The following is a 24606-nucleotide window of genomic DNA, read 5'->3' as shown; positions in this document are numbered from 1 at the left end:
CAGTAAGCTGTTGCTGTTGTTGTTATTTGAATTTATATACAGCCCTATACCTGCAGGGGTTAGGGCAGTTCACAGGATAAAATCAGAATACAAAACCATAAAATACATATAAAAATAAAAACGACAACCTAATAACCCAAGATTCGCAAGTTAAGCTCTGTTGGAAGTAGATGTGTGTGCTCTCTCACTCTCTCTCCTAAGTGTCCATTCAACTTCTCATCAATATTATTATTATTAAGAAAAATAATTACTTTCCCTTCATCCCAAGGTCCCAGGTTATAACCATGTAAAATATGCAATACAAAACATTTTTTAAAAAAACTTAGAATTACAAAAAATGCAATCAATCTCAAGAAATTATATATACAGGCAACTCCCCATATGCAAGGGGGTTGTGTTCCAGCTCACTGCGCACCTAAGTTCACTCTGCCCTCTAAGCACAGCATTGTGAGCCGACGTGGTCGCTCGTCCTCATCACAAATAATATTTATATACCGCTTAATATGCAAAGCCCCAACACAATTCCCATGAAACACAGTAAGAGAACTAGAGCAGGTTCCCACCAAGGGCTCCCAATGTGGAGCATGACACCCCACTCACCTTAAGGGAGGCGTTGCTGAAACGGGCCCCGCAGCCTTTGCAGCCCTGCTCAGGGCCGGTGGGCGAAGGGAAGGAGCTGTAGCCGGCGTTGGCGTAGGCTTGCGCACGGGTCCCCTGCTGCGGGCGGTGTTGGATGTCCTCGGGCTGCCCGTTCAGGCAAAACCAGTTGCAGCATGTCGCCCACATGATAAATGGTTAGAACTGGAGAGGGGGTGGGTGGGAAACGAAAGCCAAGATCAGTCAACTGAGTTAAGAAAGAAAGTTTCTTCAAACAAAAAAAGCCTGGGGAGTAGGAAGGAAGGCACCACAGTGCACATTTCAGAGGGCAGCCAATCCTTTTTTGCTTTGCAGGGAGATAAGAATGCCCTTGCTCTCACAAAAGCAGGAGAGGTGAGCCCATTTCTGGATGGGACCAGTTCAGATTGCAAGGCGGAGGAAGGCTTACGAGACAAAATGTTATTTCATTGCACAGACAGATGGAAACACACATGCAGAGCATGCCAGGAAAACCCCTTGCCTCCAACATGCTAATTTTCTACATGCGAGGAATCTTGATTTGTTTTTTGTCAGGATTTATCCAAAGAGAAACAGCAGCATCTCCCAGCTGACATCTGTTCTGCAACAGCAGAACACTTTTTAAAGTGTTCCTTCTATGGCAGCAACAGCTGGACAGTGCTCTTGCACTTAGGTTCTGCTTGTGGGTGGAATCTGGTTGGCTGCTGTGTGAACAAGATGCTGGCCTAGATAGACCATCGGTCATTGGCCTGATTCTTCTTATCTTCTTAAGTACAGTGGTACCTCTGGTTACAAGCTTAATTCATTCCAGAGGTCCGTTCTTAACCTGAGGTACCACTTTAGCTAATGGGGTCTCCCGCTGCTGCCGCTGCCGCCACCGCGCAATTTCTGTTCTCATCCTGAGGTAAAGTTCTTAACCCGAGGTACTACTTCTGAGTTAGCGGAGTCTGTAACCCAAGGTGTTTGTAACCCAAGATACCACTCCAATGTCATAGCTGAATATACTAAAGAGCTTTTGACGTGGATGTTAGCTGTAGTTGGATTTAAATAACCCTTGAAAAATCTACATTTGCCTTTGCAGTTTAAGAACTCATGGGACTTTGGCTGTTGCATAAAAAAAGTCACACTGAACTGCATGTTCCAAGGGGATATAATAATAATAATAATAATAATAATAATAATAATAATAATAATACCACCCTATATAAAACCAGAAAATACATAATCAAAATAAAAACAACAACCAAAGAGCCACTGCCGCCCCCCAACACATTTTAGAAGGGCATAGGATATCAATCAAATCAACCAAAAGCCTGGTTAAAGAGGAACGTTATTGCCTGGCGCTTAAAGGTGTATAATGAAGGTGCCAGGCGAATCTCCCTGGGGAGGGCATTCCACAGACGGGGAGCCACTGCAGAAAAGGAATGGAGGATGCTATTATGTCATCTGGTGGGATTTTATTTCCTATGGTTCAGACTTAGGTGTTCCACATTCACCAGCCACACAGCTCAGTTAATATGGATGCCTCAATTCATATTTGTGTGTCCCCATTTATTGCTCTTCTGATTTATTGCTTGCTTGCTTTGTATATGGTATGACGTAATTCCCTGACACTGCACTTTTGGATTGCTAGTAAAGCTAACAAAACCAGAAGACGAAAAAGTGCTCCAACTGGTCGTTTGGGGAATGATTTGGCAAAGTCCCTCTTTCATTCGGGCTCAGGAAAAGCAAGGAAACTCCCGCCAGCCACAGAGAAACCTGCCCGCCCCCCTCAGACACTGCCATTCCTTCAGCAACAATTCCAATAGGAAGCATCAAGCACTTGGGAAGCTGCCCAAAACCGTTTGCTAATGACGGATAAGCTGGCAAGACACGATGACAGGTCTGGCAGGCACCACTGCCAAAAAAAAGTGACGGTTACTTCCGAACTGATGGCTGAACCAAAGTTAACAGAGCTCAGTAAATCCCACTAGGAGGACTCAAAGAAGTGGGAAGCTTCAGCAGCTATACTACTCACACAATTGGTGGGCAGATGTTCAGAACTGCAAAACTGGTTAGTGTCAGGGGTGCTCACAATCGACACAAGGATGTTCCAGGGTGCAGAGCAAGCTTGTTTTCTGCTGCTCCAGAGGGTAGGAACCAAACTCATAGCTTCAAATGACAAGGAAGGAGATTCTGACTAAACATTAGGAAGAACTTTCTGATGGTTTTAGCTGTTTGACAGTGGAACTGACTTCCTTGGAAGGTGGTAGGCTCTCATACACTAGAGTTTTTTGAACAGAGTTTGGGTGGCCATCTGTCAGGGATTTTTTAACCACGACTCCTGCATTGCAGGGAGTTAGACTGAATGCCCCTTAGGGTCCCTTCCAACTCTACAATTCTATTCTTCTAAGCTGCTATAAAGGCCTTTGCCAACCTATGTGCCTTCCAGATGTTTGGGGGGTACATCTCTGGTCACCTCCATCCATCACAGCCATGATCCCAGCAGATTCAGCATCACTGAGTGATGCTGACTGGGGACAATGGGAACTGTATCCCCAAAATATCTGGAGGGCACCTAGGCTGGGCTGGCCAGAAGCTGGTGTAAACAAAGCGTTTAATGACAATACATATAATTAAAGGGCTGTCCCAAAATTCTTAAATTGCCACCGGAGAGATGAAAAAGAAAAAAGACACCCAGAATGAGGGAGAGAATTTCTCTGGGGAATAATCTGTTGCTTTTTCAGCAGGAAAAGGGATGTATTTTAAGATTTAGTCTGATTACACTGTGTTGTATTTGCATTGCTTATGAGCTGCCTTGGGGTGTCTTCTGTGCCTCAAATGTGGCATACAAACATTAACATTAACCACTTTAGAAGACAGCAGAAATTAAAATCTAGCAACGTGTGTGTGTGTGTGTGTGTGTGTGTGTGTGTGTGTGTGTGTTTTGTCTCACTCGCTGGATCATCACCTTGTCAGGATGAGTGGGCTTGCACGTTCCTATGACCCTTGTGGCCATGACCCTTGTGACCGAAGCCATCGGGAGTCTCGTACTCCCAGCAGATGATCCAAGGCGGTAAGGTCAAAGGGGAGGAGCTAACCATGAATGATCCAAGAAGTCCTCAACGGCAGAACAGGAAGAAGATAACAAGTGGCATGTTACAACGGCTGTGAAGGCTGCAGCAGATAAGAATCTACCAGTCATCGTGATACCCATGCCATCAAAATAAGAGCCTTACTGCAAAGATTCTGCATTGGTCAGTGTGCACTGATCTACACACATAAAACAAATTCACACACAGGCCTCTTCCAAAATCTCTTCCCAAACCCAAAAGTCCCATGGCGATCAGCAAATAGTAACAGGGGCAGGAACGTGAAATATGGAAGCCCCTAGTCATGAACCCCTGGAAAGGGGGAGGGGCTAGAAAAGGTGCCCTAAACATACTCTGCCTCCCTTTTCCCCTAATTCAGGCATAGGCAAATTCAGCCCTCCAGATGTTTTGGGACTACAACTCCCATCACCCCTAGCTAACAGGACCAGCGGTCAGGGATGATGGAAATTGTCCCAAAACAGCTGGAGGGCAGAGTTGGCCTATGCCTGCCCTAACTGAATTACCGCACCCACTGGGGTCACTATCCAGCAGTCGTAAAATACAATTGAACTTTGGAACGTGGAACATATGGACTTTGTTGGATAACACTGATAATGAGTGTCCCAAACGCAGAACTGCCATCATTGCAAGAGAGCTGTGACGTTTTAACATTGATACTGCAGCGCTTCAAAAAACTCAAAGAACAGGAGAGGAACAACTGAAGGAAGAAAAAGGAGGCTACACGTTCTACTGGAAAAGTTGTTTTTTTTAACAAGAACATTGAATACATGGGAGTAGGCTTCGCTATCAAAAACGATCTTGCGAAGCTCTTGTTAGAAGTCCCTACCAACATTAATGAGCAACTTTCAACCCTTCACATAAAACTCACCAAAAACCAACAGGCTACTATTCTAAGCGCTTATGCATCACCACTGGATGCCCACGTAGAAGTGACTGACACTTTCCAACGTTACACCACTGAGTTGGATTTGTGGTGCTACAGAGGGGTTGTTTTGTGCTTGTTGGTGCAGCACAATGTCATGGACTTTGAAGATGCTCAACTCAGGACGAAAGGGAGAAACGAAGACGAAAGCATGTTTGGTAACCCCTCACAGCGATCAACTTCTGCCCGGAAACCTATGTTCCCACTGTGGAAGGATGTGTAGATCCAGAATTGGCCTCCACAGTCACTTACAGACTCACTACTTAGACCATGTTCATGAAAGACAAACTTACTCTGCTACGAGTGATCGCCAAAGAAGTAGTGTGTGTGTTTTGTACCTTGTACCAAGTTTGTTTTCTGCCAGCAGACAGCCACACTCTCCCAACCTAATATTCATTTCCTGAAACTTGGAAAAATCCTGGCAGGGTTATTTAGAGAAACTCTTCTTTCAAAGTTAGGGGTTTTTGCTTTTTTTTTTAAGGGATAATGTTCCACAGTGGTCCAGTTCTCAAAGCATTGAGTCAGTAGTGAAAGTTACAGCAAGGAAATAGTTTTTTCTTTTCTTTTTTTGTCGGGGAAGACCAAATATACAAAAGGTCAGATGACTCACCCAGCACAGCACAGCACAGGAAGCTAAGAATTTGGGCGAGAAACGGTAACAAGACCCAGAGTCCAAGGCTTAAGGAGTTCAGAAATAAACCTATCCAAGAGCCTGCACCAGCCTTCTCCAATCTAGCACAACTCCCATCAGATGGACAGACGATGCTGAGAACCCAGGCCAAGCTGGCTGGGGTTGATGGGAGTTGTAGTCCAAAACACCTGGAGAGCACCTGGTTGGGAAAGGTTGGCCTAGACTACTCCGCTGAGGTCTCCCTCCCCAGTTCTCTGAGAACAGCCTTTTGTTCCCCTGCTCAGCCCGCATGACCTACTACCCTTTAAATGCATAAAGCATTTTTTTCTGGGCAGCTTTTGCACCATTGGAAGTGCTGTTGAGGCAAGGTCAGGAAGAAAAAGTGCAGATAAACGAATAGAACCCATGTTGCTGCTAGGGCGATAGGAATTTTGAGGTCTTAGATATATGTTAAATGTTCATAAGTGTACCAATCAAGCACATACATAGATCAGCACAGGAATACCAACCTGGAACCATTTTGATTCCTAAACTGAGTAAAAGTTTTCTCTACAAGGTCAAAGTGGGAAACCTCCCCATTGTCTCTTTCATCACAATTCCTGTCTTAAGGGCACATTTAAGATATGAATAGGGTGTGAGCCCATGACCTGGCCCAGGAACTAAGTATTTATCTCTACAAAAGAATGGCCAGGCTCCCCAGGCAATCCAATCAAGTAACCTGCCAGACAGGAGATAAACAACGACAGGAGAAAAACAACATTCAAATTTCTGTTTTAAGACCGCCTTTTCTGTGATGTAGGTATGATGTATCTGGGGGGTGGTCTTAGGTTACACCCCTTCTGTGATGTATGTATGATGTTTCTGGGGGTGGTCTTGATCTACAGGGTGGCAATTTCAAAAGTCTTTATAAGGCCTTGTGTGACATTTTTCTGGGTTCCTCCTCCTCTCCTGCGGGTTGAGGGGAGCACCCTGTTGCAACAGTTCAATAAAGATCAAGCTTACTAGCTGCTTTGCTTCTCGATATTCTCTGGTTGGCCTCTGTTATCTTCTCCTTCCAATAGGGAACCTATGTAAGGACTCTATATGGGCAAATTTTTATTTACAACACTAGTTAGCATTCACCAGCAGAATTATATCACCAGCAAAGAGATAAACATTGTTTGGAATTGCTGCTTCCTCATCTACTGCGTCTGCCTGGACCCAAGATTGCTATGCTTTCCTCACACTGTTCATGAGCATTTGTTGTATCCACGTGGAGTTTGATCATAAGCAGGTTTTGACTCAGCATCGCAGGGACAGTGTGAGTTACAAATTAACAAGGAAAAGGTATCTCTTAACCAGGTCATAGGAAGCCCGACAAATTGCTGTAAGACACCTCCTTAATTCTCACACACACACCCCACGGGAAAGCCCCTTTCAACACATCCTCCAAATAAAATGAAACTTCTATTTTTTTAGAATACGAATCACTCTGCCGCTTAAAAATATTCCCATCCGGCACAGTCCTTTTGCGGGCTGCTCGCTACAAGTACTTTTTATATACACAAAAGCAGACTCACACCTGGGATGCCTTGGGAATTCTGTTTGCAGTTCCAGTCACCTCACCCCAAAAAGGTTATTGTAGAGTTGGGAAAGGTTCGTAAAAGAGCCAGGATCAGGCAAGCGCATGGTGCAGAGGGCTATCAAAGACTACTAGCCACAATGGCTATGCTCTGCCTCCAATGCTTCTGTTGCTGGAAGCCACAGGAGGGGAGTCTGCTCTTGTGTTCAAATCCTCATTTGCTTGGCCACTGTGAGAGCAGGATGCTGGGCTAGATGGGCCACTGGCCTGATCCAGCAAGCTCTCCTTAAACATTCTAAGAAGCCCAAAGCTCAGTGCAGCTCTGAAATCAGAGCTTGAACACAAAGCGGTTTTGAAAGTTCACCGTCTTAATTCAAAATAGTGCCCAGTCGTATCCAAACACAGAGGAAAACCTGCTCCTTAATGTCAGGCGCCGCTGACAATGTCAGGGTTACGATATCTTAAGCAGTGTCCAAAGGCACAGTGAACCAACAACTCTGGGAGGTAGAACAGCCCTAGCCACATATTTTGTGCCATGGAAATCCTGCATCCCTTTCCACACAGGTGGTGGGAAGGCAGAGAGGGGAAGAGGGGAGGAATGGGATGTCCGTTGCTACTGAGCAACCCCACAGGGTCAGTGCTGGAGTGGGGTGGCACCGTCCCCATTACTGATCTGGGCCTTGCTGTCATCTTAAGTTTAGCACCTGAGAATGCTCTATAAATAGGGTATCAAACATCAGCCTAGATGGAGGTGGGTGAGTGAGCTGGTTGTAGATAAAGCTTACGGCTGTCCGGAATTTTTTTGCAACTAATTGCTGGTTGGGGGTTAGTTGCATTATCTGTGTGGTTGGTGGGAATGCTGGAGAGCGAGGTTTGCATGCGGAAGACTGTTGAGGATGCATTCGTGAGAGGTTTCCCACAGGCATCTGGCTGGCCACTGTGAGAACAGGGTCCTGGACTGGGTGGGCCGTTGGCCTGATGCAGCAAGCTCTTAAGTTCTTCGGCAAGCGCAAGCAAGCCAGAGGAAGAGATTGCAAGTTAAATGGAGCACAACTCAGCACAGATCAACTCTGTAGAACACCATGCTTACTGTTCCCATAAATGCAGCTCTGCTTATTATCCGCATACATAAATGCCTGCATCTGCTCCTTGTATGCTTTCTTCCACCAAAGCAGACTCTTTATGAGAATTCTTTGCCAACCAGAACATATTGTCCTGAGACAAAGGTCCCGGTTTACGCAAGTGGGCATGAAACAACCCAGGAGAACAGGACGGCCGGCCATAAAAGGAAGCATTCGGGGTGGGGGAGAATATTATGCTTCACTGCTTATTTTATACAAATGGTTGAGACTCAGGTCTGCTAATTCCCACACACCAACCTCTTCCCAATGAAAAGAGGTGTTCATTCAGGCTAAACCATATATAATAGAGATAGATAGATAGATAGATAGATAGATAGATAGATAGATAGATAGATAGATGATAGAATACTTCCTGTAAGAAAATCTAAGTGAAGAGCAAACATACATAAAAATTAAGGAAAACCATGAAACAAGTTTCCAAAGCATAATAAAAAAATTATAAACTAAGATTAAAAAGCACAACAATCCTTTGTTGTAGATTTTATGAGCTGCAACCTGTGCACTTGTTTATTTAAAAAATAATTTTAAAGAACATGCAGCTTGCAATGCTAAAGGCCAAGCTAGACGCAGAAGCAGAACTAGCCTGTCAAAACTAGGGAGCCCCCAACTGCCTATGAAGGCAGGGGCAGCAGGGAGGAGAATGCAGATTTCTCCCCAGTGATTTTTTTTATTTTCCCCTGGTGGGCAGCTGCTAACAGCAGTATAGTAGGAGTAGCACATAAGAACCTAAAAAGAGCCTCCTGGATCAGGCCAATGGCCCATCTAGTCCAGCAACCTGTTCTCAGAGAGACCAACCAGATGGCCCAATGGGAAACACACAAGCAGGATCCAAGCACAACAGCCCTCTCTTGTTGAATCCAGCAACTGGGATTCAGAAGCACTGCTGCCTCCAACTGTGGAAGCGGATCCCTTTGGAATTTCAGACTCCAACGCAGGGGTCAGCAAACTTTTTCAGCAGGGGGCCGGTCCACTGTCCCTCACACCTTGTGGGGGGCCAGGCTATATTTTGAAGGAAAAAATGAACGAATTCCTATGCCCCCCAAATAACCCAGAGATGCATTTTAAATAAAAGGGCACATTCTACTCATGTAAAAACACACTGACTCCCGGACTGTACGCGGGCTGGATTTAGAAGGTGACTGGGCCGGATCCGGCCACCGGGCCTTAAGTTTGCCTACCCATGGGCCAAAGCATCCTCAAGCGTTGCCCATGCTTGCTGGAGCTGAGGGAAGTTGGAGTCTGACAACATTAAGAAAGCACTAGGTTGAGCAAGCTTCTGCCAACCTAGCAGTTCGAAAGCACGTCAAAGTGCAAGTAGATAAATAGGTACCGCTCCAGCGGGAAGGTAAACGGTGTTTCCATGCGCTGCTCTGGTTCACCAGAAGCGGCTTAGTCATGCTGGCCACATGACCCGGAAGCTGTACGCCAGCTCCCTTGGCCAATAAAGCGAGACGAGCGCTGCAACCCCAAAGTCATCCGCGACTGGACTTAACGGTCAGGGGTCCCTTTACCTTTACCTAGGTTGGTCTGATCCAGCTGGGATTAATTAGATAATTTGAAGGACACATGCTTATCAGCAGCTATTAAGCACAAAGACCAAGGAAATGAGCCTTCAAATTCAGATGCAATCTCACTATTGGACTCTGAGGATATACTGATGAGGGTTACCTTCACGCTTTAATGGCAGGCTTCCCCGAAGTGTCTGGTGGGCAATCACAAAAAGCACATTGCTGAACTAGGGGGTCCATCTGCCTGATACACTAAGGCTCTTCCAATGTATAATACAGTGGTACCTCTGGTTACGTACTTAATTCATTCTGGAGGTCCGTTCTTAACCTGAAACTGTTCTTAACCTGAAGCACCACTTTAGCTAATGGGGCCTCCTGCTGCTGCTGCGTCGCCACTGCACAATTTCTGTTCTCATCCTGAAGCAAAGTTCTTAACCCGAGGTAATATTTCTGGGTTAGCGGAGTCTGTAACCTGAAGTGTATGTAACCTGAAGCGTATGTAACCCGAGGTACCCCTGTACACATTATATTTATTGGATTTGCCCAGGGCAGTAAAAAAACCACACCAACAACAACTTTAAAACAAATTAGAAACAAACAGGCTCTCCTCACAACTGACAGCATTCATCTTTCAGCCTCCAGATGCCAAAAGGAAACATTTTTCATCATGTGCTCCGTTCTGGGTACACCCATTAAAAAACTCACTTGCACACCTCAGACTTGCTAAACTGCAAAACAGTCCCACTGGCACACCCATGTTTATCCTGCGTGAAAAGCATTTTGCAAACAACCCTAGGCCACCCTCACTTCCCACAAAACCTCAGCACTGGTCAATTTTGAAAGCCACGACAATTCAAAACGTCATACTGGCAAACTGTCTGCAGACAGTTTGTGCCTTTTGCCTTAAGATAAACAGTCCCTTTGGCTTGAGTGGTCCTAGAGGGCTCCTTTCAGAATCTCCCACAACTGGGAACAGCTGGAACACAGGCAAGGAACCCTCCAGGCACGCATGCACAGCCACCCACCCGCTGCTTTCTTATCTACCAAAACAAGCTCTCATGAAAAGCCCCTCTGCAGCCAAGCATCATTTTGGTCATCACACCCACCCTACAAATTAAGAAGACTCGACTTTATCAAAATAAAAAAATTCCTTCCAGTAGCACCTTAAAGACCAACTAAGTTAGTTCTTGGTATGAGCTTTCGTGTGCATGCACACTTCTTCAGATACACTGAAACAGAAGTTGCCAGATCCTTCTATATAAGCTGCAGAATTGCAACTCATTACCAAACTTAAAACCATGGAGAGACCTGGTTTGAACAAAGACATTGGATTCTTATCCCATTATACATGACTAAGCCTTTTCTCACCTTTTCACCCCTTGCCTTTTCCTGTAAGACCTATTACAGTCGTTAAGAGTCGTCAACAGGCTCATCTCAGCTATCTGCCTATCTCCTATTCCCACCACACTTCTGAGTAATACCCCTCCCCACCTTCTCACTATATAGAAGGATCTGGCAACTTCTGTTTCAGTGTATCTGAAGAAGTGTGCATGCACACGAAAGCTCATACCAAGAACTAACTTAGTTGGTCTTTAAGGTGCTACTGGAAGGAATTTTTTTATTTTGACTATGGCAGACCAACACAGCTACCTATCTGCGACTTTATCAACCGCTCCTGGGGTTTCCGGTGCTCCTCATTCTCAAAGCTAGAAACCTGCTGAGGTGCATCTTATGCAATACAGTGGTACCTCGGGTTACATACGCTTCAGGTTACATACGCTTCAGGTTACAGACTCCACTAACCCAGAAATAGTGCTTCAGGTTAAGAACTTTGCTTCAAGATGAGAACAGAAATCGTGCTCCGGCGGCGCAGCAGCAGCAGGAGGCCCCATTAGCTAAAGTGGTGCTTCAGGTTAAGAACAGTTTCAGGTTAAGAACGGACCTCCAGAACGAATTAAGTACTTAACCAGAGGTACCACTGTACAGTGACAGCTGAACGGCTTTGCATAGAAATAGGGGCATAGCTCAGGAACAGAGCGTCCCTGGGTTTGCGGGCAAAAGGACCCAAATTCAATCCCTGGAAACTCCAGATAAGCCAGACATGTGGGGGACCTTTTCTTCAGTCCATCTCCCACCTTCCCTGAAGTAGGGGGTTGGGACTCTATCAGAGAGGGTAAAAGCCAGCAGTGTGAAGGGAGGAGGCAGCATCCCTCTGAATATCAGTTGCTATGAACTGCAAGTGCTGTCGCAAACTGCTCTTCCTTGCAGGCTGTCCAGAGACATCGCTTGGCATCGTAAGAAAAGCTTGCAGGGTGAGGGCCAAAGTCCAAGGTTCCAAAAGTGGTTCCAAATCAGTGGTTCCAAAAGTGGGCAGTACTCATGGGCATAGCCAGGATTTTTGTTACGGAGGCAGGGCTTGGTTGAGGGGGGCAGGACTTTTGTTGGGTGGGCAGAACCGACGTGACTGGTCAGTTGGTTAAGTATTTCTATTGTTTTATTTGACCTAGGGGAGGCAGCTGCCTCCCCTTGGCTACACCCATGGCAGTACCATCTCCTGGGGGGGTGCTAAGGAGCAAGAGGGCACCAGGGGGCGCCAGAAGTGTAAATGGCTATAAAGTCTTGAATAGCTGATATCATTGGATCAAGTTCATCAATTTTGTTGAATTAAAAAAAATACAAATAGATACAAAACAAATAATAAACGTCAATCCATATTTCAATTCTTGTTCTTTTTTAATTGACTTCCTTTGTCCTCAACGCAGGTCTAACTTCATATTTGGTAAACTGTTTCTTTCTCATTTCTTTTTTCCTACTTTTCTCTGTTTTTTATACATTTACACCATATTTTGTTTTGTAAAAATTACTCAAAGCAAGTCCAGGTATTGATTTTAGGACACTGCTTTTTTAGATAATCTCTATATTTTCCCCATTCATTTTGGAGTGTTTGTTTAGATTGTTCCCTAATTGTATCCGTCATTTTGGCCAATACAATGAAATCAAATAATTTATCTTGCCACTCTTTTTTGTTGGTATTATCTCTTTTTTCCAATTTTTTGCAATTAAGAGTCTCACTTTCGATGTTGCATACAGGAATACTCTCTTATTTTCACTTGCCATGTCGGAGTCTAATATGCCCGGAAGAAATATGCCGTGCGACCCAGGCTTTTTAACACAGATGCAACTGGGTTTGCCTGGCATCAGAAGCAGTTAACACTACCCACAACCACCTCTCCCACTCTAGTAATTCAAGTGCTTAGCAGGTTTCCCAAGGCAAAGAAATGAAGAAGCAAAGGGCTCAAGGTAATATGCATGATACAAGACCCATCCTGGGAACAGGGCTTGGGGGGGGGGTGGACAGGGGACAAGCAAGAATCAACAGTTGATAAGGGCAACTCTGTATGCTGATGAGTGATTGCTTCTCGGGAGCTGTGGCTCAGTGACAAGGACCCCAGTTCGGATCCAGCACACTCATGCTTTGCACACAGAAACAGACCACGGTTCAATCTCTGGCTGCACTTGTTGAAAAATAATTATGTCAGGTAGCAAGACTGGATTCTAATTCTTAGTGTGAAGTAGCTGTTAGAGCATGGGTAGGCAAACTAAGGCCCGGGGGCCGGATCTGGCCCAATCACCTTCTAAATCCGGCACACGGACGGTCCTGAAATCAGCGTGTTTTTTCATGAGTGAAATGTGCCCTTTTATTTAAAATGCATCTCTGGGTTATTTGTGGGGTCTGCCTGGTGTTTTTACAGGAGTAGAATATGTGCTTTTATTTAAAATGCATCTCTGGGTTATTTGTGGGGCATAGGAATTTGTTCTTTTTTCTCCCCCCCCCCAAATATAGTCCAGCCCCACACAAGGTGTGAGGGACGGTGGACTGGCCCCCTGCTGAAAAAGTTTCCTGACCCCTGTATTGGAGTGTCAGACTAGGACCTGGGAGATCAAGGTTCAAATCCTCACTTGAAGCTCACTAGGTGCCCCTTGGGCCAGTAGCTGCCTCTCAGCCTAATCTACCTCATATGTTATTGTGGGGTGTAAGCCTTGGTGTATTCAGTTAAATGATGGCAAGGATTGAAAGACATCTCTTTCTCTTTCTTGGGGAAGGACTATAGCTCAGTGGTAGAGTGTCTGCCTTGCATGCCCAGGTTCAATCCCCACCAGCATCTCCAGCTAGGAAGATTCCTGTCCAAAACTGAGGAGCCACTGCTGGTCAATGTAGAGGCTATACTGAACTGCAGACAATATACAGTGGTGCCCCGCAAGACGAATGCCTCGCAAGACAAAAAACTCGCTAGACGAAAGGGGTTTGCATTTTTTGAGCTGCTTCGCAAGACAAATTTCCCTATGGGCTTGCTTCGCAAGACGAAAAATGAAAACGTCTTGCAAGTTTGTTTCCTTTTTCTTAACACCGTTAATACAGTTGCGACTTGACTTCGAGGAGCAACTCGTAGAACGCGGTGTGGTAGCCTTTTTTGAGGTTTTTGAAGACTTTGGTGATTTTTGAAGCTTTTCCAAAACTTCTTTTGCAGCCATTTGGTAAGTTAAACTTTTAAAACTTTTTTGGGGGGTTTTGGATTTTGGGTTAGGGTGTTTGGAATTCAAGGACTTGGTGTTGGGGAGGGGTTTGCAAGAATCTGGAAGCTTGTGTGGTTTTTTCTGCATTTTTATGATTTTCTGTGACCACTGGGCCACTCTGCTGTTTTTTTAAAAAAATTCTGGATTTGAATTTCTGTGTGGTGGGTGGCTGGGGGAACAGTTGAGGAGGGGGTTCTTCAGCAAGAAGCAAAGAGTGGAAGAGGAACCTTCTTCGAGTTGTCCCCCAGAGTCTTAGAAAATGTACTGTACACTTTGTTGATTTTTAAATGTTTTTCTGTCATGTTTAGAAACTTAATTTATTGTTCCTTCAATTTTTGAAATGCTCTTTACAGTATGTGTGACTTGAAAGAGCACTTAATAAACTCTTGTTGTACCAAATTTGGCTTTGTTTGGACTTTTTTTGACCATAGGAACGCATTAATTGAATTTCAATGCATTCCTATGGGATTTCGTGCTTCGCAAGACGAAAAATTTGCTAGACGAAAAAACTCGCGGAACGAATTAATTTCGTCTTGCGAGGCACCACTGTACTGACCTAGATGGAGCAATGGTCTGACTTTGGATAAGGAAGCTTCATGTGTTCCTTTGTTCTCTTTCTCTCTGCCCACAGGCCTCGGAGAGCCATCTTGGGCTATCTTGTAGAAATGAACGCACTATTGACTTCCAACTTGGAGGGCTTTAGAAGGGGATTAGGCTAATTAATGAGAGATAAGGCCAGCAACAACTACTGAATCAGGGCTTATTTGGAATAAAGCAGCTTGATGTGTTCAAAGCAACATGATACTCATCTTAAGTATGAGATAATCTTAAAATACCCCTTCATGGATCACTGCCTTGCCGTGGCGAAGGGGCTTGAAGAACTCAGAGAAGCTATGAACTACGCCGAGCAGGGCACCCAAGATGAACTGGTCATAGTGGAGACTTTTGACCAAACGTGATCCACCTGGAGTAGGAATCGGCAAGCCACTCCAGTATCCCTGCCAAGAAAACTCCATGGACAAAGACAACAGGCATATAAAAGTTATGACACTGGAAGATGAGCCCCTCAGGTCGGAAGGTGTCCAACATGCTACTGGGGAAGAGCGGAGGACAAGTACAAGTAGATCCAGAGCTGATGAAGCGGCTGGGCCAAAGCCGAAAGGACGCTCAGTTGTGGATATGCATGGAAGCGAAAGGAAAGTCCAATGCTGTAAAGAAAAATATTGCATAGGAACCTGGAATGTAAGAACCATGAACCTGGGTAAGTTGGATGTGGTCAAAAATGAGATGGCAAGAATAAATATTGACATCCTGGGCATCAGTGAGCTAAAATGGACGGGAATGGGCGAATTCAGTTCGGATGACTACCATATCTACTACTGTGGGCAAGAAACCCGTAAGAGAAATGGAGTGGCCCTCATAGTCAACAAAAGAGTGGCGAAAGCTGTACTGGGATGCAGTCTCAAAAATGATAGAATGATCTCGATACGAATCCAAGGCAGACCTTTTAACATCACAGTAATCCAAGTTTATGCACCAACTACTGGTGCTGAAGAAACTGAAATTGACCAGTTCTATGAAGACTTACAAAACCTTATCGAAGTGACACCAAAGAAGGATGTTCTGCTCATTATAGGGGATTGGAATGCTAAAGTAGGGAATCAAGAGATAAAAGGAACAACTGGCAAGTTTGGCCTTGGAGATCAAAACGAAGCAGGGCAAAGGCTAATAGAGTTCTGTCAAGAGAACAAGCTGGTCATCACAAACACGCTTTTCCAACAACACAAGAGACGACTCTACACATGGACATCCCCAGATGGGCAACATCGAAATCAGATTGATTATATTCTCTGCAGCCAAAGATGGAGAAGCTCTATACAGTCAGCAAAAACAAGACCTGGAGCTGACTGTGGCTCAGATCATCAGCTCCTTATAGCAAAATTCAAGCTTAAACTGAAGAAAGTAGGAAAAACCACTGGACAGGTAAGATACAATCTAAACCAAATCCCTTATGAATACACAGTGGAAGTGAGGAACAGGTTTAAGGATTTAGATTTGCTGGACAGAGTGCCTGAAGAACTATGGATGGAGGCTCGCAACATTATACAGGAGGCAGCAACTAAAACCATCCCAATGAAAAAGAAATGCAAGAAAGCAAAGTGGCTGTCCAACGAGGCCTTACAAATAGCGGGGGAGAGAAGGCAAGCAAAATGCGAGGGAGATAGTGAAAGATACAGGAAATTGAATGCAGATTTCCAAAGAACAGCAAGGAGAGACAAGAAGGCCTTCTTAAACGAGCAATGCAAAGAAATAGAGGAAAGCAACAGAACGGGAAGAACCAGAGATCTGTTCAAGAAAATCGGAAATATGAAAGGAACATTTCGTACAAAGATTACCATAATAAAGGACAAAAGTGGTAAAGATCTAACTGAAGCAGAAGACATCAAGAAGAGGTGGCAAGAATACACAGAGGAATTATACCAGAAAGATATGGATGTCTCGTACACCCCAGGTAGTGTGGTTGCTGACCTTGAGCCAGACATCCTGGAGAGTGAAGTCAAATGGGCCTTAGAAAGCACTGCAAATAACAAGGCCAGTGGAAGTGATGGTATTCCAGCTGAACTGTTTAAAATTTTAAAAGATGATGCTGTTAAGGTGCTACACTCAATATGCCAGCAAGTTTGGAAAACTCAGCAGTGGCCAGAGGATTGGAGAAGATCAGTCTACATTCCAATCCCAAAGAAAGGCAGTGCCAAAGAATGCTCCAACTACCGCACAATTTCACTCATTTCACATGCTAGCAAGGTTATGCTTAAAATTCTACAAGGAAGGCTCAAGCAGTATGTGGACCGAGAACTCCCAGAAGTGCAAGCTGGATTTAGAAGAGGCAGAGGAACCAGAGACCAAATTGCAAACATGCGCTGGATTACGGAGAAAGCTAGAGAGTTCCAGAAAGACATCTACTTCTGCTTCATTGACTATGCAAAAGCCTTTGACTGTGTTGACCACAGCAAACTATGGCAAGTTCTTAAAGAAATGGGAGTGCCTGATCACCTCATCTGTCTCCTGCGAAATCTCTATGTGGGACAAAAAGCTACAGTTAGAACTGGATATGGAACAACTGATTGGTTCCAAATTGGGAAAGGAGTACGGCAAGGCTGTATATTGTCTCCCTGCTTATTTAACTTATATGCAGAATTCATCATGCGAAAGGCTGGGCTGGATGAATCCCAAGCCGGAATTAAGATTGCCGGAAGAAATATCAACAACCTCAGATATGCAGATGACACAACCTTGATGGCAGAAAGTGAAGAGGAATTAAAGAACCTTTTAATGAGGGTGAAAGAGGAGAGCGCAAAATATGGTCTGAAGCTCAACATCAAAAAAACGAAGATCATGGCCACTGGGCCCATCACCTCCTGGCAAATAGATGGGGAAGAAATGGAGGCAGTGAGAGATTTTACTTTCTTGGGCTCCATGATCAGTGCAGATGGTGACAGCAGTCACGAAATTAAAAGACGCCTGCTCCTTGGGAGAAAGGCGATGGCAAACCTAGACAACATCTTAAAAAGCAGAGACATCACCTTGCCAACAAAGGTCCGTATAGTAAAAGCCATGGTTTTCCCAGTAGTGATGTATGGAAGTGAGAGCTGGACCATAAAGAAGGCTGATCGCCGAAGAATTGATGCTTTTGAATTATGGTGCTGGAGGAGACTCTTGAGAGTCCCATGGACTGCAAGAAGATCAAACCTCTCCATTCTGAAGGAAATCAGCCCTGAGTGCTCACTGGAAGGACAGATCGTGAAGCTGAGGCTCCAATACTTTGGCCACCTCATGAGAAGAGAGGACTCCCTGGAAAAGACCCTGATGTTGGGAAAGATGGAGGGCACAAGGAGAAGGGGACGACAGAGAATGAGATGGTTGGATGGTGTTCTTGAAGCTACTAGCATGAGTTTGATCAAACTGCGGGAGGCAGTGGAGGACAGAAGTGCCTGGCGTGCTCTGGTCCATGGGGTCACGAAGAGTCGGACACGACTAAACGACTAAACAACAACAAATCTTAAAATATTGTTGCATGCCACCCCAATCTCCAAGCCATGTGAGATTCCAGAAGTTCCAGGTGCTTAGCCATGGTTTGCGTTTCTTTCAGAAATTAGGCACAGGAGGGATTGTGGTGTCTTTACGATATATGGGGTTTTTTACACATATATACAACCTCAGTCCAGATGGAGCAATTGTAGAGCACTAACATCCTATTAGGGTCTTAAGGACAGCACTGGATTCAACAGACAGCAAAAAGCCATCCTCTGTGTCTCTTAGTTCCAGCCTGTCATGCACAGCTCACATAGAGTTCTGTCCCTCCCTCTCCTTCTTACCTACTAGCACCTCCCCCCAGCCTACTAGCACCCAGCAAAGGAGCCCCTCTCCCCTTGCCTGACAGTCTTGTCCTCTGATGGTTTCCTGGATGGGCCATCAGCGGCTTTTGTCCCCTGCTAATGGCCCATCAGCTAGCTCTGCAGAGCTGACTTGCATAACTAAATCCAGGGGGTTTCAGTGCTTGGTAAAGTTCAATCAGATCTGACTCTTACTAAATCCAGGAATTATGGGGAGGATCTGGCATCCAATTTAGGGGGGGGGGTCTGCCCCCCCAAAAAAACCCATAACAATATCTAAATTATGATACAAGCATGTGCATGTAAAAACAATTGGAAAATATACAACTGGATGGGATGGCAGGTTCAGAGAACAAGCATCAAGACCTGCTCTTTGATTCCAAGTACAATTCAGATGGGGCTAGCAAGGTTCAGGTCAGCAAAGGATGTCACACTTGAAAGTGACCTTATCATCAGATTCGACTCCAGGAAAATGACCGCTTGCTGTTTCACAAGCAGGGCACACCACAGATTCTTTCCAGACAAGCCAAAGCTAAGATTCCAATGCTTCTGTGTACTGAAATAACAGGTGCCAACATTTGGTGCTAAAAATGAGAGCCAGTGTGGCTGGAATGAAGTTATATGGTTTTAGTAGAAATGCAACAAAGAATTAAGTAAAAGTTGATTGATAACGGGTTAAAATGGAAAAAATGTAAGGTTAGACCGTTAAGATAAATTATAGGGAGGGAAATAGGGAAGATGGGAAGAATTTGCTGAAATAGTGAATCAAACTAGAATACAAAAAAAGGGAGGTGTGAGGAGGTCGATGAAACAAGTAAAGGAAAGGTAAAGATATGGAATATTGGATGTGTGTTTTAGTTCTCTTTTTGTTTCTTTTTGTTGTATTGCTTTTCTATGTTTTTTTCTTTTTTTTCTTCTTCTTTGTTATTGTTGTCTTTTTTCTTTTTTCTGTAATTTTTAAACTTTTAATAAATATCATTATAAAAAAAAAATGAGAGCCAGTGTGGTGTTAGGGTGTTGGACTATGATCTGGGAAGCCAGAGTTTGAATCATCACTCAGCCACAAAGCTCACTGGGTGACCATGGCAAGTCATCCTCTCTCAGCCTCACAGGGTTTTGGAGAGGAGGAAATGGTGGGGCAGAGGGACCATGTACACCACCTTGAGCTCCTTGGAAGAAAATGTTGTTTAAAAATGGAATAACTAAATAATTGTGGGGATGGGGCAGGTTATAAAATGTGGTAAACATGGACGGCTCTACACTGTGGACTCTACACCTCCACATTAATGCTTCTGAATTCCAGTTGCTGGAAACCACAGGAGGGGAGAGGGCTCTTGTGCTCAAATCCTGCCTGCCTATTTCCCACAGCATCTGGTTGGCCACAATGAGAACAGGATGCATTGACCTGATCCGGCAGCCTCATTTTATGATCATCTGAGATGCGATCCTACACCCATTAGAAGAGTAAAGTCCACTCCAAGAAAACACACTTAGGAATGTTAATCCTCTCAAGCCCCCTACCCTGCTTCAGTTTCAACTCATTTCAGTCTGATTCCCCACCCATTTTAAAAAAAAACTTTTAAACAAGTCAGAGCTTATAATAATTAAGGAGCTCCCATGAGCCCCAGGTAAACTGACCATGTACACAAAGCTCTCCGCCCCAAGACATTACCACAAGGGCATGACACTTTAAAGCAAGGATCTGCCTAGTTTATAGCTCAGGTGAGTGAGGTCAGTCAGGCAGATGGAAGCAGCAGAACAGGTGAGATGAAATCAGAAGGGGAGGACCCTAATTTTGGAGGTTTTCTAAATTTCTTCCACTTCCCATAAATTCCTTGTTCACTCTTCCATTTGCTTGTTGAGACCATATGCTTTGAGCAAGTACCCCATTTCAAAAAGGGCACAGGAGAAGCTGCTGCTACATCTACTTTAGTATCACTCACACTGACTGGCAGCAGCTCTCCAGGGTTTCCCAGCCCTACCTAAAGAGAGTCAGTGGTGGTGTGATGGTTAGAGTGTTGGGCTAGGACTTGGGAAACCAGGGTTCAAAGCCACCACCTGGTCATGAAGCTCACTGGGCAACTTTGGGGGTCAGTCACTGCCTCTCAGGGTTGTTGGGATTAAATGAGGTGGCAAGGAGAACTATGTATGCCACCTCAAGCTCCTTGGGAGGAAAGGTGGGGTATGAAATCAATAAAAAGTGGTGCCAGGAATCAAACCTTTCTCCTTCTGCATTCACAGCAGGTGCTCTGTCCCTGAACTACTGGTCTGTCCCAAAATAAATTGCCTGGGTAAATAAAATTGTATGAGTGCGGAGAGCACACATGCAATACCTAAAAGGTTGGCATCACATAGATCTGATTCAATGCAAGCTGTAAGCAACTGTTACCACATCTATGTTCTTTAAAATGTCTTGTCATGTGCCTGGTTATACACACAGCTAACAGTAGCAGAAGTATCTGGTCATCCACCCCCCAAAAAAATATCTAGTACTCCGCTCTTCAGCCAAAAAGGCTCCCAGAGCGGCTTATATACAATCAAAACAAGACAGTCCCTACCCACAGGCTTACAATCTAAAAATAAACATGACACACAAGGGGAAAAGGTGAGGGAGGGAAGAGGAAAATAAAAATCACAACTCAGGCACCAATTTCTAAACATGGAGGTGCCAAATGGAGCTGGGCCTCCAGCAAAGCTCTGAGATGGAGAATGAACGGCAGCCTTCCATAATAAGGAAGCTATTTAAGTTTTAGAGAAGACCCATCAACAACAAGCAGCAACAAGGAAAGAGGAAGTGTACAGCCTGCTCCCTGCTGCCGCAAGCCCCTTTACCTTTCAGAAACCCATTAAATTGTATGGGATTGCCATGTTCCAGCCCCAGAGGTAGCAAACACGTACGCAGCACAGCAATTACAGACACAACAAGGCTTCTGAGCCTGTTTCTCCAGAGCAATTAAGTCATTATTCACTGTCAGTGCTACATCGGCCCACATAGCCATTATGTTCCCATTGTTATCACGAGGAGGGTCCAAGCCATGTTGATTCCTGTGCTTCCTGCTCTTCCTTTTACCCCACCGAAGCTATGTAGGAAGCTGTCTTATACAGAGTCAGGCTGTTTTTGTCTACACTGACTGGCAGCAGCTCTCCAGGGTTTCAGGCAAGGGAGAATCTCAGCCCTACCTGAAGATGCTACTAGGGACTGAACCTGGGACTGTCTACATGTACAGTAGATGCTCTTCCCTTTAGGATCCCCTGCTTTACCCATTAAAATGAACAAGCAAGACTGAGCCACAGGCTGAATGCTGACCTTAGCTGGAGCCTGGCAACATGCCACCGTCTTCTGGGCGGTTGAAGATAACTTCAAGTAAACAAACACCGTATTTTTCAATCCAAAGCCCAGCAAGAGAGACTGCTGAAACCCAAACGCCATTTCCTCTTGTTCCTTATTTATGTTCGGCAGGAACAGGAGAAAGGACAAAGGCGCAGTGTGTGCATTAAACGGTCCCGAGGGCAAAGCCCACGCCAAAACACCAGGAGCATCCACTTCTACATGTAAACATGTTCAGTTTCACAGCGAATTACAGATGTGTGTTCAGTTCCCGATAAAAAGCTGCTGCACACCAGCTTAACGGTAGTGAACTTGCCTCAATGCTGCTTCAACAGATGGGCGAGTACACCATAAGGAATAAAGTGCGCAGCAACTTATAACAGGGCAGTGAACAAATTCAACCATGAGGTTTTGATAGTGGCAGGAGAAATAAAGCCATTTCACACCTGACTCACATATTAGCAAGCAATTTTTTAAATTCTTTTTTTCAAGAGTCAGCCCCATTGTCCAAAGTCCCTCCAAACATTTCCTCTTCACAGCCTGCGACAGCGGGCAACTGAACAGAGTGAGAAAGGTCTACGCCTTGATTTACACCATGATGAACAGAAGCAAGACTTTGATACAATTTATATACTGCTTGATTGTGGGGGGGGGGAGCTCAAAGCAGTATACCAAAATAAAGAGTAAAACAATAAAATTATCAGGAAAACACAACTACCTATAACTTTAAAAATAAATAAAATTGATGCTAAAACAGATTAAAACATCAATATTCTACATATCTAGGCAGGCTTGTTTTTAGGAGGTCCCAAATAGTGAAGATGCCTGCCTGGTGTCAAGAGGCAAGGAGTTCCAAAGCGTGCATGCTTATATTGGATCTCACAGAAGTTCCCATTGATCATCAAGGTAAAGGTAAAGGGACCCCTGACCCTTAGGTCCAGTCGTGACCGACTCTGGGGTTGCGGTGCTCATCTTGCTTTACTGGACGAGGGAGCTGGCGTACAGCTTCCAGGTCATGTGGCCAGCATGACAAAGCCATTTCTGGCGAACCAGAGCAGTGCACGGAAACGCCGTTTACCTTCCTGCCGGAGCAGTACTTACCGTATTTATCTACTTGCACTTTGATGTGCTTTTGAACTGCTAGGTTGGCAGGAGCAGGGACCAAGAAACGGGAGCTCACCCCGTCACGGGGGTTCGAACCGCCGACCTTCTGATCGGCAAGCCCTAGGCTCTGTGGTTTAACCTACAGCGCCACCCGCGTCCCTATTGATCATCAAAGAACAGTGTAAATTCCCTTCCACAGAACTTACCCAACTCACATGGATATCCTTTATTTCCAACATACTCACGTCTTCCATATGTTTTGAGACTACAACTCTTATCAGCCCCAGACAGCAGCCTACATTTCCAGTCTACGTTGCCACACACTGAGTTCCAGTACTCACAGCAAACAATATTTACCACTCTGTGCTGACTCATAGGGCACCCACTTCTCTGAGCTGCCACTGCGCATTACTACTAAAAACTGAAAGTAGAGCACGCATTTTCGTTCTCGATCTGCTCCCAAAACGGAAAGTGCAATTTCCTCTGAAGAAGTGTGCAACGAAAGGTGTTGGCACCAACTCAACTTAAGATGCGTTCACACCCAGACTTTATTTCAGCTGTCTTGTCTCCTGTACTTAAGCACTGCCCATAAAACAGGACAGTTTGCCAAAAGCGTCTTAGGACAAGATGGAGGGCTGTCAACCAAATGCCGGCAAAGGGGAAGTCTCATCCAGGGCACCCAAGGGGAGCAACTTGGCATGGGGAAGATGTACAACAGGCCTGTGGCACACCCAGCTTTGATTTCCAACAAAGAAGAATGGGCAGAGGTTCAGGAGGAATGGCAGCAGCCCCTCTCCAGTATCCGCCACCTGAGGCAATTGCCTCAGTCAGTCTAATGATAGTGCCGGCCCTGAGAGTTAATGGGATAGGTAATGAGGACAGTACAGAAGAACATTATGGCGGCAGGAAAGGACATTTACACTGATGCTGTTTGTAGGATCATGTGATTTCATCTTGCATTAATAGCCAGGGTAAGGATTTCCTATAACATCCCAAATCCTATCCATGGCCTGTTTTTAAGAAGAGTTGGCCAATACTACAGCAAAGCACTGGACAAACCCACAAGAGGAATTGGGGTGTGATTACATTCGTGGTCATCTGTACTTCTACAATCAGTTTTCCCTGCTCTGCCACCCGGACAAAACACTCTCAAAAACATCCACAATCCAGCCCCAGTGTTAAGTGACCCCCAACAAATATTCCCAGCCAAACCCATTCAAATTCTTAAACAGAGACTGGATGGTTGTCAAGGATTCCTTAGCTGTGATTCCTGTATTATAGGGATTGAACTAGATGATCCTTGGGGTCCCTTTCAACTCTACAGTTCTATGATTATGCCAAGCTGAATAGCTCAGTTGGTAGAGCATGATCCTCATTATCAAGGATCCAAACCCCACATCAGGTAGAAGATTCCTGCATTGCAGGGGGTTGGTCTAGATGACCCTCACAGTCCCATCCAACTTTACAATTCTATGAGTCTATGACTCTCCTTCACTACAGGATTTTAAAAAGAGTTTAGTCAGTCATCCGTCAGGGATTCTTAAGCTGTGGTTCCAGCATTGCAGGGAGTTGCACTAGATCAGAGTTCAAGGAAGCATTCCAAACAGGGGAAAACACTGGAGGAGGGTGCAAGGCAGGGCTAGTGAGGGGTGGGGCCTGGGAAGAGGGGGCAGAGCTTTGGGAGAGTTCCAAGGACCAGACAGCAAGGCCCAGAGAGTCCTATGCATGAGACTC

General features: G+C 45.0%; 1 protein-coding gene across 3 annotated transcripts in view; it reads right to left on the bottom strand.

Moving 5' to 3' along the window:
* Nucleotides 1-24606, bottom strand: part of RFFL (ring finger and FYVE like domain containing E3 ubiquitin protein ligase) — a 37922-nt gene that overhangs the window by 11237 nt on the left and 2079 nt on the right. For 2 of the 3 annotated variants that reach the window (XM_082201523.1, XM_082201522.1), the window contains one exon: nt 601-801. In XM_082201523.1, the coding sequence (XP_082057649.1) occupies nt 601-786 (186 nt within the window). In that variant the 5' untranslated portion in view covers nt 787-801. Of the gene's footprint in view, nt 1-600; nt 802-23078; nt 23100-24606 lie in introns of those variants that run through there. The other variant, XM_082201524.1, reaches the window with a different exon arrangement.

Source organism: Podarcis vaucheri, assembly GCF_965113315.1.
Source record: "Podarcis vaucheri genome assembly, chromosome: 15".
Lineage (NCBI taxonomy): Eukaryota > Metazoa > Chordata > Lepidosauria > Squamata > Lacertidae > Podarcis > Podarcis vaucheri.
Note: the sequence above shows the minus strand (reverse complement) of the source record. Positions and strands in the feature narration are given on the sequence as shown.